The 17,996-nt window shown below is 45.8% G+C and overlaps 1 protein-coding gene and 1 long non-coding RNA gene across 5 annotated transcripts in view; one reads left to right on the top strand and one right to left on the bottom strand.

The window, feature by feature from the left end:
• ADCK1 (aarF domain containing kinase 1) overlaps nucleotides 1–14,098 on the top strand; it is a 106,125-nt gene extending 92,027 nt beyond the window's left edge. For all 4 annotated transcript variants that reach the window (XM_083502419.1, XM_083502417.1, XM_083502418.1 and 1 more), the window contains 4 exons: nucleotides 8,144–8,293; nucleotides 9,047–9,244; nucleotides 10,921–11,114; nucleotides 13,069–14,098. In XM_083502419.1, the coding sequence (XP_083358545.1) occupies nucleotides 8,144–8,293; nucleotides 9,047–9,244; nucleotides 10,921–11,114; nucleotides 13,069–13,237 (711 nt within the window). In that variant the 3' untranslated portion in view covers nucleotides 13,238–14,098. The remainder of the gene's footprint in view (nucleotides 1–8,143; nucleotides 8,294–9,046; nucleotides 9,245–10,920; nucleotides 11,115–13,068) is intronic.
• Nucleotides 13,811–17,521, bottom strand: LOC310707248. The gene is made up of 2 exons (XR_014526406.1): nucleotides 16,147–17,521; nucleotides 13,811–15,076 (listed from the first exon to the last, which is right to left on the bottom strand). It is a non-coding gene; the product is annotated as an uncharacterized lncRNA (long non-coding RNA).
• Nucleotides 17,522–17,996: the final 475 nt, after the last annotated feature.

Genomic DNA, 17,996 nt, shown 5'->3' with positions numbered 1-17,996 from the left:
ACTGCTTTGACCCATAGTATAATGATACTTTAGGAGGCACATGTTGAGAATGTGGAACTCAACTCCTGCCTTGAGAATAAAAGTCTCGATCTGCAGCATGATGTGGTAGTACAGATCTGAAATAAGGTAGTAGAATGGATTCTGACATGTGCTGTAAATTAGATATCAAAGACTGGTTTGTTGTTTTTTACGCTTTCCTAGATAAGTATCACATCAGGGAGAAAGGTTTAATTTTATTTGGAGTTCATTTTACCTGAGGTAAAATGGCACCTTCCCCTCCTGCAATCTGAAGTTGAACAATTCGTTCTTCCGCATCATTTGTTTACAAGTATAGACCAAGTTGAAAATGCTGGTTCTCTGATTGTTTTTTTTTAAAAAAACGGGCCTTTCTCCCCATCACTGATGAACCAGGGTTGTGGGGCCAGTTGCCTAGTTGTACACATTGCTTCTTTGCCTTAGCCAAACTAACTTTGCAACTGCAGTGTAAATCTACCTCCATAATTCCTCACCAAAATATTGTTCCTTCTGTGCGTTGATTTACTGTCCTGTTTTCTGATGGTGCTTTCTATGTGGTTCCATGAACAAGGGATATTGCAGATGAGCAAGCAAGTAGTGTCAGGGCCCCTAGATGTCACACCACCTTGGCTAATTTCACACCAATGTGACTGGGGACCTGCAATGGCAGGATGTTCGTTTTTTTAACCATGCTCGCTAATCCTATTAACCTTCGATTAAAGTTCCAAAATCAATTCTATTCTTTTGGCCTGAGGAGGTAATATTGAGCCCTGAGAAATGAGCTACCTCACGACCTTTACTTTTAATGAGATCAATAGAAGTTAGTGTCGCCGTCTCTTAAAATAATTGGCAAATATTAGGGCTGAATTCGGGCCAACAGCTAGTATCTGTTCTAAATTGAAAGAGACAGGAATAAATAGAGGAAAGACACAAACAGATCTGGTCTTGAGCTCCTTGTTCCATTTAGGATTTTCAAGTGCTCAGTGTAGATGATATGGTCAGCACAGGCGCCATTCCAGAGGTAGGTAACGTGAAACACCCATAAGACACAATTGTGCACTGGTTCACATATTGCCAGGTTAGAATTTTGTTGTTGTTTAGTCGTTTAGTCATGTCCGACTCTTTGTGACCCCATGAACCAGAGCACGCCAGGCACTCCTGTCTTCCACTGCCTCTTGCAGTTTGGTCAAACTCATGTTCGTAGCTTTGAGAACACTGTCCAACCATCTCGTCCTCTGTTGTCCCCTTCTCCTTGTGCCCTCAATCTTTCCCAACATCAGGGTCTTTTCCAGGGAGTCTTCTCTTCTCTCGAGGTGGCCAAAGTATTGGAGCCTCAGCTTCAGGATCTGCCCTTCCAGAGAGCACTCAGGGCTGATTTCTTTCAGAATGGATAGGTTTGATCTTCTTGCAGTCCATGGGACTCTCAAGAGTCTCCTCCAGCACCATAATTCAAAAGCATCAATTCTTCGGCGATCAGCCTTCTTTATGGTCCAGTTAGAATTTTACTCTTAACTATAAATCAGTTTCTGGCCCTCAGTGGTTTGAGTTAAGAAATGGGAAACCCAACACATACCTTAATTAGCTTAATGTTTGGTGTCCTAGAAACCAGCAGAGCATTGTATTTTCTCTGCAAGGTCCCTTCCTGTGCCCTTTAGAAATTGTGTTCTCTGGGAACTGCAGGATACCTGAGCTGCCACAGGTCTGGGATTCCTGAAGGGGTGCAGATTCTTTCTCAGTGACATCTTGCTGGGAGTTGTCAGTGGCAGAATCTGTTAACCGAGGGCCACTAAGTTGCTTCCGGTCAACCTGGCAGCCAACCAGCGTCCCCAAGGCCACTGGGCACCTGTCCTCAGGTGGGAAGGCTTTCCTACCCTGGGCAGCCTCCCTACATGACACAGGGCAGCTTCCAAGGTTGCAGATGGAGCCGTCTTAACAGCTGCAGTTATCCCTTTCCTGCAAACTGCTCTGGCTTTGCTTCACTTTGCTCTTTCCTATTTCCTGGATTTGCACAGCCCAACATACAAATTCCTGGCTTGGATATCATTCTCCCCATGTCAACTGATGGCATTTTGCTGCAGGTGCACGTATCGTATTTAATGTTATTTCTTTTGTCTGGAACAGCAGCTATAGGAGATTGGTTCCTTGAAACATTGCCGGGTCCAACAGTCACTGTCCCAAGCACCAAAGTTGAAATAGGTTGGAGTTTTATTTGACAGGGCATCAATCCTACAGATTTATTCAGATATAGTAGGCTGTCTTTTCCCTAAGGAACCTTGGGAGCTGTAGTCCTGTGTGTTGGGAGATGGGGATTGCTGACAGACAATTCTGTAGTGTAGATATACCCACTGGAGCTGTGAGGGAAAAAGATAAAAAGTCAGGTTCCCCAATTATTATTTTTTTTACTGGTTTGTCCGCAGTTTGCAGCATTCTCGGCTTCTGCTTTGATCCCAATACACATGAAATTCAAGCTTTTTTGCTTTGCACTGATTGGCCGATTGGTCCAGAGAATTAAATGTTGCAGCTGCTGTTCCCTAATTAAATGAGCATTCATCCTGTCATTAATACAGTGTAATATTTTGACATTTATCTTATCTTTTCTTTTTTTAACCATTGGATTTTGTTCATGCCTGAAGGCAAACTCAAAGGGAGGCAAATACAGCCAGAGTAAACTTTTGAGTGATATTTCACTGGAAATTGTTATTCTCCAGTCTCTTGACAGGCACAGATTCACAACTGGCGTCAGATTTATTAGCACTTTAGGCTAAATATGTACCTAACTGTCCATTTAAGATCTTCAAGGGCAGATCTCCTACGGGTGCCTCCACCATCTAAGATGCCAGAGAGGGACCCTTCCCAGTGGTGGCACCCCAGTTCTCCCCAGAAAGGTTAGCTTGACACCCACTTTATGGTTCTACCGATGCCAGGCAAAGACCTTTTATATCTTGCCAGCCTTATTAGATGCACTTTTAAACCTGCCAACCATTTTACATTTATTACCTTGTAATTGCATCTTAATTGTTTTATCCGGTTTGTACACCATCCATGGTACGATGATCAAAGAGTGGTTTGAAGCCACCAAGAGTAAATAAATGCAGACTCTCCTGCAAATTCACAGTTGCATGGGCACAGTCATAAAGCAGCATATCTGAGCAAGCATATTTGGATACACTGGCATGCACAGACGCTTTACCATACTTGCTTTCTCACAAGCGCACCCAGAGCCTCCTCACCTTGAACAGGGAAACCCACAGGGAGAAATGGGCTTCATAGCTGGGTGACATTTGTATGCTGCCTCTCCCCACAGACTGGGCCCGGATAGTGCCTCTTATTACTGCAGCCTTGTGATTAATGTTGATGAACGAATTTAAATTTCTGTCCTTGCTCCCTCTGCCGCCTGGCCCTGATGTGCTCAGAATTGCAGCAAGCTGTCTGCTTTCTGGGATGCAGCACTGGCAGGAGGAGCACGTGTCTCTCTGCCTCCTGCCACCTCCTTGAATAATGAGCAGTGCACCCCATGGCCAAAGGCACAGTCCACCCCACTTTGCACAGAAGGTGTCCACGAGGTCTCAGAAGATGGTGGTTTTCCTTAAGAGGGAAATTCACGCAAGGTCAGCTGCCATTGTGGTGGGATTCCTCCCCTTCAGGCTTCAGCTTCTGAATGCAAACTGTTGCCTGGGATTCCATAAAGCAGCACAAAGGCTCTCAGCCTTGGTCCACAAAACACGTACAATTGCAATCCTAGGGTGCCAAAACTTGTCCTCCACTTCTCAGGTTTTTCCTCCCTTCCTCTGCAAAAGAGTTTTTCTGCTTTTCTGCCTTGTGCTTGAGGCACTTGAGAATTTCTTTAGGATGGTTTTAAGTTCACTATCTTGTGAGATGACGAAGGTTGTTTATGGGAGGCGGAGTTATTGTTTTGTGCTGTTTTTAACTATTTTGTGCTTCCATCTTGTATTTCTGTCTTGTGAACGACCCTGAGATTTTCAGTTGAAGGGCAATATATAAATTTTAACAACAAACCACCACCACCTTGGTCATCTAAAAGGCTATAGAATATTAATCAGTCATTGGTCTGGTATAATGAAGGCACCAGGTGAACCTCCCTGGGGAGAGCGTTCCATAAATGGGGAGCCGCTTCAGAAAAGGCCCATTCTCATGTTGCCACCCTCCAGATCTCCCATGGCGGAGGCACATGAAGAAGGGCCTCAAAGGATGATCACAAAGTCCGGGTTGGTTTATATGGGGAGTGGCAGTCCTTGAGGTAGTTTTCTTCCTTGTAAACATTTATGCAGCACTTTGCAGCCTCCCTGGGTGCCTGCGCTTCCTGATCTGGAAAAGCCCCATGGGAGCAATTACTTTACAATGTTTCCCCTGAGCTTTAGCTGAGGCACAGGCATTCAGGGAAGCTGCAGAGCACAGACCACTAGTGAGATGATTTGTTGAATGAAAGAAAAGATGCTCACCAACACCCCTTGGCCAGTTCAAAAATAAAGTCAGCGTAACAAAAAATGTGGATGAGACTTTTGCTAAAATTTTCCATCCCCTTTGATAACCAAATGCAGTTTCTTTCCCATTTACTGATGGAGAATGGTTAAAAAACCACACACATGCATGCAGGATAAATGTTTGGCACAACACTAATCCATATTCCACCAGCTCCCTTTCCTGAGCACCCAATGCCTCCTGGGCCATATTCTGGCCTCTTTTCTAAACACAAGTAGAAGAAGCTGACATTGAAAGCATCCTTTATGAGTTTGTCTTCACTCTTCTGTTTGCCCGACCCAGCCCACCCTCCTCTACTCTAGTGGCAGCTCTGGGACCAAGAGATAAGTGCTAATTAGATTAAAGATGCTGTCAAGGGCTGACCTCTCTGGGACTATAGGCAGAGGCCCTAGAGGGCATTGGCCTCTGGCACTCAGCCATTGTGTGTAACCCAATAAAGAAGTAAAATATACCAATTGCTCTCTGTTCCCTCAGGGAGTTTTCAATATTTGATCTGCTCCCAGCCTTCTGTGCTGAGTCAGCTTCAGATCTGAACATTCTTTCCACTGCCTGCAAGTCAGCTCTTCCATGACTCTTTCCCTTCTGCCTTTAGATCCCATTCTTATTTTCTGTGGGTGGCCTCTTTGGTTGCTAACTGTGCCTGTAGTCTATGCAGCAACCTTAACTTTGTTTTTGGCTGCTGAAACTGATTCCAACAATGGATCCCAGTGACTGCCGGCCTATCCTAGGTTTTTAAAGCTTGCATTAGTTCGCATACCTCTAAGCCCTAGGGAGTAAACATTGACATTATGACCCACGCCCGAGCTGTCATCAGTCACCACAGCTTTTTTATTATTTATTTTAAATGATATTTATTATGCAACTTATAAAGAATCAGAGCCTAAATTTGCTTGTTTACCAAGTCCTTCCCAGTTCCTTTTCTCTTTTGCATTGTGTATGTTAGACCGTGTTGTGTTGTCACTCTCTGCATGACACATAGTAATAATGACAACAGTAATATATTGCTAATAATGGAGTATAGCACCTCTCAGGCCCATCATGAATTTGATCATAGGAGTTTAAGAAGATGCTTCTATCTTTTCTGATTTTACACTTTAATTTTGAGTACAGTGGTACCTCGGGTTACACATGCTTCAGGTTATGTGTTTTCGGGTTACTTCCAGGTTTCGGCGCTCGTGCATGCGCAAAACCACCAAATTGCGACCCGCGTGTGCGCAGATGCGCCGCTGCAGTTTGCGAACGTGCCTCCCGCATGGATCACGTTCGCAACCTGAGGTTCCACTGTATTTATAACATGAAGTTTTTCAATATATCTAATCACTTTATGTCTGCCATCCCTGTAAAGGACCACTTGGGAGTTTCCAGAGATATGTTTTGATCTGCTAGTTCAGTGAAGGGGACTGTTTCAACTGATAGTGTAAAAGATACATCTGCATGTATTTGCTTGTAAGCACCTGGATATGGGGCTACCTGGAGGAAAGAGGTCAAGAGTTGATGATGGGTTGTTTGATATTTTGTATGAAAACAGTGATTGCTTTATTAAACTTTAAACCAAAAAGCAGAATATTATAGGATTAAGCGATGATGATGCCGATGAATGGCAGCAACAGGTCTAGCAGATTTAGTTTGTTTGCAACCTTCTGTGATGAAATAAATATGCAAAATTAGCTGCAGCCCTCCAACTCATGCTACATTCCTGACCCCAGTACCATCCCATCAGTGTGCATGAAGCTTGTGCATGCTTGGTGTGGTGATCCATGCAATGTGCTCCAGAATCCTTCTCCTACACGGAAGTATTGGGTCTGAGGTTTGTTGCTGGTGCCTGTGCAGACTCTTCATCCCTACCCCAAAACACTTTGAAAGTTGGTTGCTTATACTATGTGCTTGTTGATGTGTTAAGGATGTTTTGTAATAATTGTCTTTTAATTGCCTCTTGGGCAACCTGCTGCGGGGCTGTTTATGTCTTGCTGGGGGAAGAGGTTGTAAGGCAATGGCTAATGTGTGTGTGCTCTTTTGACGCATAAGGGAGGGAGTGTATTCTCCCTCCCCAGTGAAAGTGAGATGCAGAACTCTGGGACCCTTCCCTGCCTCTGAGCATAGCTGTCAACTTTTCCCTTTTCTTGCGAGGAATCCTATTCGGAATAAGGGAATTTCCCTTAAAAAAAGGGAAACGTTGACAGCTATTCCTCTGAGCTAGCTTTTAACTTTAATAAAATGGTGTGGCGATAAGGGGATGATTGGGGAGAAGGGTTGATGAAGGGGGATCACAGGCAATGACAGAATGATTTAAACAGCCTCATAGTGCTGCTTCATCTTTGCAAACATCACAAATCAGACTAACATCTGACTGAGCAAGGAGGTGTGGCAGTAACAGCAAGGAAGGGGCAGCGAAAGTCTGATGTGCATTAGAAGCAGGAGGAGGGAATTGTGGCTGCTATCAGAAGAGGCATTTATATTATTGGAAAAAACATTTTCCATGGCGGTGTGATGGCATCGCATCAGAGACAAGCAAATGCTAACGGGCTGTGAGAGTGGAACCAAATATTATGGTGAATGTGGGGCTTCCACTGAAACGGGCAGCCTTGTGTCAAGTTCTTGCTCCCTCTTAGTCATAGTAATGTCCTGCAATACCATTGTGTGTTTTCTTCCCCTACTGCTGTTTTCACGGGCAGTTCTACTCTGATTTCCCATGACAAAAAGGAGACCAGCAAACACTAATGGGTATCTTTAAAATTATGAGTGTTTGCTATAATGGGGGGAGGGATTGAACCCACCAGATCTTTTGGTCACAATAAGCCTATTTGTTGAAACTATAGTGTCTGTTAAAAACAACAATTTCCTGCATTATCTGCCATATTAATTATGCTCACCTATGTTAAAGACAGTGTTCTTGCATCACTTATGAATGCAACCTGTGTCTATCTCACTGAAACTCATGAGGAAAGGTTGATACACTTTGTCTCCACTGGGGCCACTTCTCGTACTTCTTTCTATCATTTTTAGGCATGCACATAATATATTTTAAGTATAAATGCACACACATATTCACAAGGACACTGCATCTCTCTGTTGAGTGACCGTTCAGTTTTATATCTCTGTACTGTAATATATGAAGCTGCACTCTGCTGGGCATTTCAGTTCTGCTTTTCATGATTCCCCTTTCCACCTTCTTGGCTTCCTGCTAATTCCTGCACTCTCACCCATGTTAAATCTTTAGGTAGATGCTCGCACATTTGCCCCCTCCTTGGGGAGCCATAAGAATGTGAGGAGGATGCCTGCATTTGCTACCTACCTACCATAGATACTGGGAGCAATTCAACATGGTGCTAAGGTGATGGTCCTGTCAGGTCAAACATTTCATCTGGCAGATGGAATGGTCCCCTCTCTACTCCTCCTGCACACTGTTCTGAGGTTTTTCATCACCCCCTCCTAGTAAATTTCAGGCATGCATAGGGGAGGAGAGGAGGGAACGTCCCATTACACAAACATAACTTCTTGCACAGGGCTTCTGCTGACACCGATACTGATTAGTTGAATCCTGCCCTTTGTTCCCTGGCACGCGGGCTCCCCTGCCCATAGCCCTGTTGCTTCTCAGAGTCTTACATGGTGCCCCATCTTTTTTGTTCAGATATCTTACAACTTGGGGAAGATGTACAGTGAAATGATATTTGTCAATGGCTTTGTGCACTGTGACCCACACCCTGGCAACGTGTTGGTGAAGAAGTGCCCAAGTACAGGCAAGACACACATTATACTTCTGGACCATGGGCTCTATCAGGTAAGCAGAGAGCAGTGAGAGGACATGGGGAGAGAAGGAGGGCTGCCCGTACTGAGGTCAGAACTTTGCCAGGAAGAATTCTTTTGCCATGGTAGCAGATGGCAATCTTTGTCTTTCCCAGTGTGTTATTCTGGTTTAGGAACCAGAACGGATTAAGAGGAGACGGGTGCTGAAAGGCAGGGAACAGGCAGGCAGTAGGAGAGGCATGGGAAGGAGTCCACAACCTGCTGCCTTCCAGATGCTGTTGGACTACAACTCCCATCAGCTGTAGGCAGCATGATCGGTGGTCAAGGATGATGGGAGTTGTAGTGCCACAGTATCAGGGGAGGGTACCAGGCTGCAGAAGGCAGATCTAAGGTGAGGGTGCCTGGGTAGCACCAACATGTAGCTTGTGGGCTGTGGCTGACTGAGAGGTGGTGGGCAGCTGTCTCAGCTGTGGAAATGGCTGACTGACTCATTAGGAAAGATAATCTACGGGGCCAAGCAGAATGGGTTAGCAAGACTGTCAAGAATATGAGCTGCTGGACCCACAGCAAGGAGGGCACCATATCCATATTCCACCTGGGGTGCAGCTTAGAGCTATGCTGGAGTAGTAGCCAATTGCCTCTGTGTGAATTAAACGAGTGACACAGGCCAACCTATTTCTTATTCATAGTTGTCACTTAATCCCAGCTGTCTTCTTCTCTTATAGAATTTTGTATTTTCTGTCCATAATGTTATTTAAAGGTGCTTTGTGGGAAATTCCTCCTCCAGGTCCTGTCAGAGAACTTCCGCTTGGACTATTGCCGGCTTTGGCAGGCCTTGATCAAATCTGACATGAAGCGTGTCCAGAAATACAGTCGTCGGCTGGGAGCGGGCGACCTGTATCCCCTCTTTGCCTGCATGCTCACTGCCAGGTCTTGGGAGTCAGTCAACAGGGGCATCGACCGGCTGCCAGTCACTAAACAAGAGGTACATCTTTTATTATAGCTGTCTAGTAGGTTAATGTAAGTAATAAACAAGGAGACTGCCCTAAGAACATTCTAGTGAACAATCATAGATACCGCAATGAAAGAAGGTCTGCATAGGAGTGCAGGAACCTGCCTTATAGTGAATTAGTCCATGTATCTCAGTACAGTGGTACCTCGGGTTACATACGCTTCAGGTTACAGACTCCGCTAACCCAGAAATAGTACCTCGGGTTAAGAACTTTGCTTCAGGGTGAGAACAGAAATCGTGTGGCGGCAGCAGGAGGCCCCATTAGCTAAAGTGGTGCTTGAGATTAAGAACAGTTTCAGGTTAAGAACGGACCTCGGAACGAATTAAGTACGTAACCAGAGGTACCACTGTATAGACATACCTCAGATATATTGCGGATTATGTTCCAGACCATTGCAATAAAACGAATATTGTAAGAAAGCGAGTCACACAATTTTCTTGGTTTCCCAGTGCATATAAAAGTTACGTTCACACTATATTGAAGCCTATTAAGTGTGCAATAGCAATAGGGGTGGGAGGGTAAAACCTGGCTCTGGACCTAGCCAGCTCCACTTCCGTGGCCAAAAGAGGCGGGGCAAAGGGGGCGCTTCCTTCCTCTGGAGCAGCTGGGCTGCACCTGTATCCTCGTAAGGAGCAACAGGAACAACTGTGTGGTGGGGACAGGCTCCTATAGCCTTGTCTCGAACCCAGCAGCACAGTAACAGCTCCTCTGGTCCTTCAGTTTGCGGGGGGGGGGGGAGCAATATCTGTGAAGTGCAATAAAACAAGGTGTGCCTGTATTGACTGCACTGACTGGCAGGAGCTCTCCAGGGTTCCCTACTGCCACCTTTCCCAGTCCTACCTGGAGATGCCAGAGAATGTGTGCCCTGCCACTGAGTTATGACCCTTACCCAGTTCTTGTGCTATATCTTATGCAGAGGCCCATGTAGGAGAGCCCAGGTTTCTCAAGAGGGAAGGGCTGTCCCTCAGTCTTAGAATACATTTGCTGCATGCAAAAGGTTCCAGGTTCAGTTCCTGGCATGTCATATTAAAAAATTGCTCCGTTTGGGAATGATCTCTGACTGAGACTGTGGAGAGCTGCTGCTGCCTGGAATAGACTGCACTGGACTTGATGGACCACTGGTGTTGTTCTGTATAGGGCAGCTTCATGTGCTCAGTCATTTAGATTCTCCTTTGACTCTCTTCTGGATTTTACTAATTAGCATGCTAGCTGCTAGAGGACGTGGAGATAGCTTCTGTGTTTGTGAGATGTTCACCAGTGCTCTGGATTCATTGAAATGCTTGCAGAGTGTGATGGGCAGGTGTCTCCAGCAACAGACCACAGAGGGTGGGTTTACACTGGCCATACTTCCTATTCGTTGGACCTGGGCTTCTATTTGTTGAGCTCTGGATTGGCCTTTCCCAACCTGCTGCACTTAAATTGTTTCGGACTATGTCTCCCATCTGGCCCAGGCACCATGGCCAGTGCTCAGAGATGATAGGAATTATAGACCCAAACATCTGAAGGTTCAGAAAGGCTGTTCTACAGATCAAGCCCTCTTTGCAAAATCTGTGGTAGCTGCTTCTAGATTATGGATCAGGGATTATGGATCAGATCTCCATTGTGAACCTTTCTCATCCCTATCTCACCTACCGTCTGACTGTGCCAGGATGTGGAAATCCGGACGAACGCTGCCATGTACCTACCTCAGATCACCAAGCTGCTGAACAGCGTCCCCCGTCAGATGTTGCTGCTGTTGAAGACCAATGATTTGTTGAGGGGGATTGAATCGGCTTTACAGACACGGGCCAGTGCCAGCTCCTTCCTCAACATGTCTCGCTGCTGCATTCGAGCTGTCTCCACGTGAGTTCCCTTTGCCGCACGAGGCACGATCCTCGGCTGTTGTTTGGCTAGTGATTCCTACTTCCTGGTACCTTGCAGAGGAGCTAAAGAACACATGTAGGCCAGAATTCAAATGCAACTGGATGTGGAAGATTTAGCCGGACCAAATCACTGCTGTTCTGTTTTAAGGTGGAAGTGAAATAGCAACTCCCTTTTGAATCTTTTAACGCTTTGTAGCCAAATGGGTAGTTCCCCTTTCCCCAACACCATTATTACATTTTTTTTGAGGGGGGCAGAGTTAATTGGGATTATTATTTGGGGGTAAGCACTCCCTCCACACCTCGCTGCACTTCAGATCATGATTGTCATCTGTGATTTGGAGGCGGAGTGAGCAGGGAGGAAGAAAGAAAAAAAATATAAGGTAATTCTATTTGGAAAGGGGCAACATGATAGAGCTGACTCCTAGAGGGGAGGAGAGATGGACCATAGAAAATGAAATGGCTAGAGCACAATCTCTACAAGCTATTACAGCCTACAGGATAGAGGCCAGAACAGCTGTGAGATGGGCCATCTCATCTAGGCCATAGGAATCTGAGCAGCTGTTGCATTGTGTAAAAAACAAACAAACAAATTTCTGAGCTCAATAAAACTGAAGCTGAATAGGGGAAACATGAGAAGAGGATGTTTTGATCACTATGTTGTGCAAAAAGTGAGTGGCAGAATGTGGCTGTTCTACAATACGCGTCCAGAGTGTGGAAATAACATTGGTGCCATGGAACGTTTAACATCCTGAGGTGTCTTCAGCCATCTTTATAAATCTCCTTTAAGATGGTGCAAGCAGAGGGGAAGGGTTGAGAAGTTGCAGGTTTGGGGTGCGGTTCTTTATTGAGTAATGAATTTCTACCCCCTTCCTCCCCTTGTTAAGAGGGGACAGTTGGTTTGCTTCCTCAGTTCTGCCTTCATTGCTGCCATATGGTACCCACTGTAGAATTGTCCAAAGTTGGCAAAGGCTACTAGTAACACAGGTGGAGGTGGCAGGTGGAATGAAAAGGTAGAGGCCCGCCTGGTGTTTGTGAAATACTTTCCCAAGGGAGGCTCACCTAGCACTTTCATAACATAACCTTAGGTGCAAGGCAAAAACATTTCACTGTAACCAGCCCTTTGGCTGATCAACATTCGATATCCTTTTAAATGTATTTGTGGGAGGACAGGGGGTTATTGGTTAGTTCTTGTTCTTGCTTTTAATATTTATTTTGTGTCCTCATTTTGCATTTTTATGTTGTGAACTGTGATCTTTGGATGAAGGGTGGTATATCAATTTAATAAATAATAATTTTGGCCCAAATGGGGTCCAAATGTGAGCCAGCAGAGACTGGGGCAGTGTGTTTCACTTGACCCAAATTTATGAATTAGTTCACACAGTAAACTCCACCAGCATTGCTCTTTCACTGGCTTCCTGTTGCTGGGCTTTGTCCCTGTAAGACAGGGGTGGGGAACGTTTTCCCCCCTGGCTGGCCAGATCTGTATCTGCCCTCCCCCTCGCGGACTACCGTATTTTTCGCTCTATAACACGCACCAGACCATAACACGCACGTAGTTTTTAGAGGAGGAAAACAAGAAAAAAATATTCTAAACGAAATAGTGGATATATGATTTTTGTGGTTCATGCTGTGGCCACAGACATGTGATCTGACAGTGAGTTTGGAGTAGCCCAATGCAAAAATCCTGAGGATACATGTGGATCCATGCTTTGTAACCACGGAGGAGGGAAGGAAGGGGAACCATGGATCCTCTGCTCACGACTGCAGCAGATCCCCCCCGCCACCCGCAGGCATTCGCTCCATAACACGCACAGACATTTCCCCTTACTTTCTAGGAGGAAAAAAGTGAGTGTTATGGTGCAAAAAATACGGTAATTTCGAGATCTCCAAATTGCTGCAAGATCTCACACGTTCCTTTTCTGTGTTTTCTCCAGGCACCAGAGGAGCAAGAGTGACTCACTGTACAGGAAGGCACAGATATCCATCTCTGAGGCCCTGAGCTTGTGGCAGATCAACTTGTACGAACTTTTCCTGCGGCTGAAGGGGTCCCAGCTGGGGAACTGGGTCATTGCTTTCCTGAGTTGGATGCACCATTCCTCGTAGTGACATGAACTGGTGGCAGAAGCTGGGCCTGATTATATCCTTGCCTTTCTCAGCTGTGGCATCTTGTTTCTATTTATTCTGCTGGAGTTTTCTGGGTCTGTTTTCATGTAACACACGGTGCTGTCCTTGTTGCCTTTTGCAGGGTCACTTTCTTTCTGAGGCAGAGAAGGCGAAATCCCAAAACAGCATCTAGAGCTCAAGGGAGCCAGAAGTCTCGTGCTTCCAGATATAGTTCAGGATGGTGGCAGCTTAGGGAGAAGGTTGCAAATTTCTCTGTCCGCAGATATCCAGCTGAAGTCCTAAAGAACGGCACAGGACCAACGAGCTTCTAACAATACCATACAGGTTTCCTGAGCAGATACTGCAGAATTGTTGCATTAATTCCCCTTCAGTTCTGCTGAAATGTTCCAAAACAAAATGGATATCAGGTAGGCAAAGAACTGAAAGCCAGAATGTCTAAACAGTACTCCCACTTCTGGGAGATTTTGAACGCAAAGGCTGGGAGTGAAACCAGTGAGAATTTCTTTTCTAATTGTCACCCTACCCCTCTCCAGGTGACAGTTTTTTAAAAACAACCACAACCACAGACATGTCTACTAGCCATGGAATTCAAGTAACCTGTTTTGGGCCTCTCTGGTTGTGAGGTTTGGGAAATTTGGGGGCATTTTAATTGCCTTAATTGCCTGAGATGTAAACTAGAGGCAGCAACACCAACCTGCATTGGAAGTGTTCAGAGAGAGACACTGTTGAATGGCAACACATTATTGTCTGAGAACTCATTCACAAGTCAGTGCTGGTCATGTTTTGTGTATTTGCAAGGGGAAATAAACAAGAGCGTCCTCCCTTTGGGAGGTAAAAAGAGCACATGTGCCTATTTGGGTTTTTTTTAAAAAAAACAACAACAACCTTTCTCACAAGGGTAATCTGTCTCTCTTGTGTTGGCAGTGAAATTGGATCTATTCACCAGCTCCACAGATGGAAGCAACCATCCTGAAATCCTATAAATATGGACCTACTTTGCATAAAAGGGTTTTCACTAATGCATCTTTCTTGAGTCTATAAAGACAGTTTGATAAAGGAGGAACAATAGACTTGTTCCCATAATAAAAAAATTAGACTTTGCGACCATTAATTAATGACTATTTAGAAATCATTATCATCCTCCAACTGCTGTAAATAGCTGAAGAGCACTCACATTTAGAAAATCTGCAGGAATTCTCTATTTAGAGATTTGCTCCAAATGTAATATGACTGCACCCACTTTTTACTTGTTTAAAAACAACAACCAAAAAACCCACAAAACCTTTAACATGTACAAAAAGTCTGTGAAATTTTCCATGATACCACTGATAACCAGACATCAGATTATAAATTAGTTTCAGTTTGTTTTTTGGGGGGTGTGAAGGACCATTCATGATAGACATTTTAAAGATTCTCTTTGCAGTTCATTGATATAAATCTTTTAGGTATATTATACCACAGCCATTGCCAGACTTTTGTTGTTTTTGCTACCCCTAAATCTTCCCACCATTTTATTTGACAAGCCATAGGTCTTATCAGCTAAGAGATTTAACACTGAATAAATTCTACCAATTTTACAACCTTCTACTGTACCAGGTACACGAAAGAGAATACTTTCAAACTTATGCTAGATCTCTCTGACTGAGAGCTGCATTTGACTGAGGGTCAAAACAAAACATCTGATTGGAAGGTATTGGGGGAGCTGTTGAATTCGTCCTAGCTTTTGATTGCTCAACAATGCCGCTTTCAATAAAGTCCTTCAGGAACATTCATCCTTTGGTCCTCCTCCAAGCAGACACAAGGCCACTTGTGTCTTTTCTGTTTACAGTGGTGCCTCGCAAGACGAAATTAATTCGTTCCGCAAGTTTTTTCTTCTTGCGAGTTTTTCGTCTTGCGAAGCACGGTTTCCCATAGGAATGCATTGAAAATCAATTAATGCGTTCCTAGGGAAACCGCCTTCAGACCAGGTCTGGGGACAGTCTGTCCCCCAACCTCTTCTGAAGGCTGGGGGGGGGGACAAGGGCTTTTCTTCCCACTGCCAGCCTTCAGAAGGCTGTTCTGAAGGCTGGCGGTGGGAAGAAAAGCCCTTCTTCCCACCTCCCGCCCCGCAAGCTCCGGGGACAGGAGGGCTTTGCTGCCGACCGCCAGCATTTTAAAAGCCCCTGCTGTCCCGGGGCGATTTTAAAATGCTGGCAGGCGGGAGCGAAGCCTCCGCTGTCCCGGGGAGATTTTAAAATGCTGGGGGTCGGCAGCGAATGCTTCACTCCCGCCCGCCAGCATTTTAAGATCGCCCGGGGCAGCGGAGACTTCTCTGCTGTCCCGGTGAGATTTTAAAATGCTGGGGGTCGGCAGCGAACGCTTCGCTCCCGCCCGCCAGCATTTTAAGATCGCCCGGGGCAGCGGAGACTTCTCTGCTGTCCCGGGGAGATTTTAAAATGCTGGGGGTCGGCAGCGAACGCTTCGCTCCCGTCCACCAGCATTTTAAGATCGCCCGGGGCAGCGGAGACTTCTCTGCTGTCCCGGGGAGATTTTAAAATGCTGGGGGTCGGCAGCGAACGCTTCGCTCCCGCCCGCCAGCATTTTAAGATCGCCCGGGGCAGCGGAGAAGTCTCCGCTGTCCCGGGAAGGCAGGCGGGGGGGAGCAAAGACTTTTGCCCCCCGCCGGCCTTCAGAAGAGGTCCAGGACCTCTTCTGAAGGCCGGCTGTGGGCGAAAGTCTTTGCTCCCGACCGCCAGCAATTTAAAACAGGTCCCCGGAGATTTCCCTATGGGCTTTCGTCTTGCGAAGCAAGCCCATAGGGAAATTTGTCTTGCGAAGCGCCTCCAAAACAGAAAACCCTTTTGTCTTGCGGGTTTTCCGTCTTGCGAGGCATTCGTCTTGCGGGGTACCACTGTATATGTTACAGAAACATGAGGAATGCTGGAAGTGCTCAACGGGATTTTGTAGACATGCCAAAATTAAAAGACCACTGTTGCACATTTCCTCATGTCTTAGTGAATATTGTATTATAGCATATGGTTCGTGAAAAGGCTAGAGGGCTGCTTTATACGAGGGCACGCTGTTTTGTCTATCTAGCCCAGTATTGTCTTCTTTGGATGGCAGTGGTCGCTCAAGGTCCCAGGCAGAGAAAGGTTTTCCCCATCACACCCTGCCCAGTCTTTTCAAATGAGAGTGCCAGTGATTGAAATGGTGACCTTCTGCGTACTCCTCCGATAGTGAGCGGTTCTAGAAACAAAAATTAGGCGGGGCAGCAGATGTACCACTGACCTGTGTATAGTAGGCTACACACCATGTAAAAAGTCAGTGGTCCTAAGTATACACATGCCCCTCTCCATTAAGCTATGCAAGAAGCATTGTGACAGTTCTAGCAAGGCAAGAACACTTTGTAGAGGGGATGCAGAGTAAGGCCAGTGATGGATATGACCCAGGGAGATTATGGGTGAGAGGACCCTCCAAAGTAGTCTTTTTTTTCCTCAGGGGGTGGGCAGAAGAGGGAGAATTGATGAACACCTTTCCCCTCCCCATTATGCTAAAGAAGCATTAATGTCAGCTGAGTGACACTGCCAGATATATCCCTCTTGTTTTGTGTGTGTTTCCTCCCCTGGGTTTTAATGTTTTATGCCTGAAACTAGCTGTAGGATGCCTTCTTGGTAATGAAGAGAAGGCTTTAAATATTTTTCAGAAGCGATCCCATTTTTCCCATCAGTGCTCACACATTCCTGCAACCTGGCATTTCAGCTGGAGCTCTGAGGGCTTCCGAGTGCCCCAAAGTTCCCCTTTTCTCATTTACGTGTCATGTTCTTTCCCAGCAGGAAAAGAGAGATAAATGGGAACTTCCACTCTCTTCTTGTGTTTGAAGGAGGAACAGAGAGGAGGGGGAGTGTGTAAGTCTGAAGATCATAATCATATTTTAGATCAGATTTAGGCGGTCGCCTGAATTGGGCCTAAGAGCTGAAATCTGTCATTCATCTCTTGCTTTTGCCAATAAACTAGGTGGTCTTAAGAAAGCCACAGTCGCTTAGCCTTTGCCCTCCCCCTGAAGTCTTCTCTAGAAAATTTTGGCTTAATCAAACAAGTTGTTATAAGGATTGCAACAACGTAAGAGCAATGCTTTGAACATTCAAAAGCACAGAATTGATTATTATGGTTAGTCATTCAACCCACATTTCACGCATGCCAATTTGGTTGTGTGAACTGGCCCACACCGTAATCCTAACAGATTTCTGTTTAAACGTCATACATTTCTTTTCTGCAAATCCAGATTCCTGCCTGTCAGGGGCTGCCTCAGGTCTCAGCTCACAAAAGACCAACGCCAAGCTCTTCTTATATACAAGGATGTTTATTGCAGTTCATTATTGGTTCCACAACCCAGGCGTGCAGCCCCGCGTCTCTTAGCCTTAGACGTTTGAAGTCCCCTCTGAATCGGTCCCGCCTCTACACCAGTTTAAGAGGCTTGTGCTAGTCCACCTCTTCCTGTCCTTTCTTTTCCGCAGGGTCTTTCTGCCCCCCTGGGTTCCTTCCCTCCTGCTTTCCCCTGACGTGGATTCCTCAGATGCCTGCTCCCCCCTCCTTCGTGCTTTGGGGCCAGGCTCCTCCTCCGGGCTCTCTGCATTTCCGTGCGCCTCCACATTTGAACTTGGCGCGCGTTCGCTACCTCTGACCTTCCTCTTGACAGTTACACTACTCCCTGTACTACTCTCCGCCCCTTCCGGCAGGACGTCCTGCCCCGATCTCCTTC

Source organism: Podarcis liolepis, assembly GCF_965112155.1.
Source record: "Podarcis liolepis genome assembly, chromosome: 1".
Lineage (NCBI taxonomy): Eukaryota > Metazoa > Chordata > Lepidosauria > Squamata > Lacertidae > Podarcis > Podarcis liolepis.
Note: the sequence above shows the minus strand (reverse complement) of the source record. Positions and strands in the feature narration are given on the sequence as shown.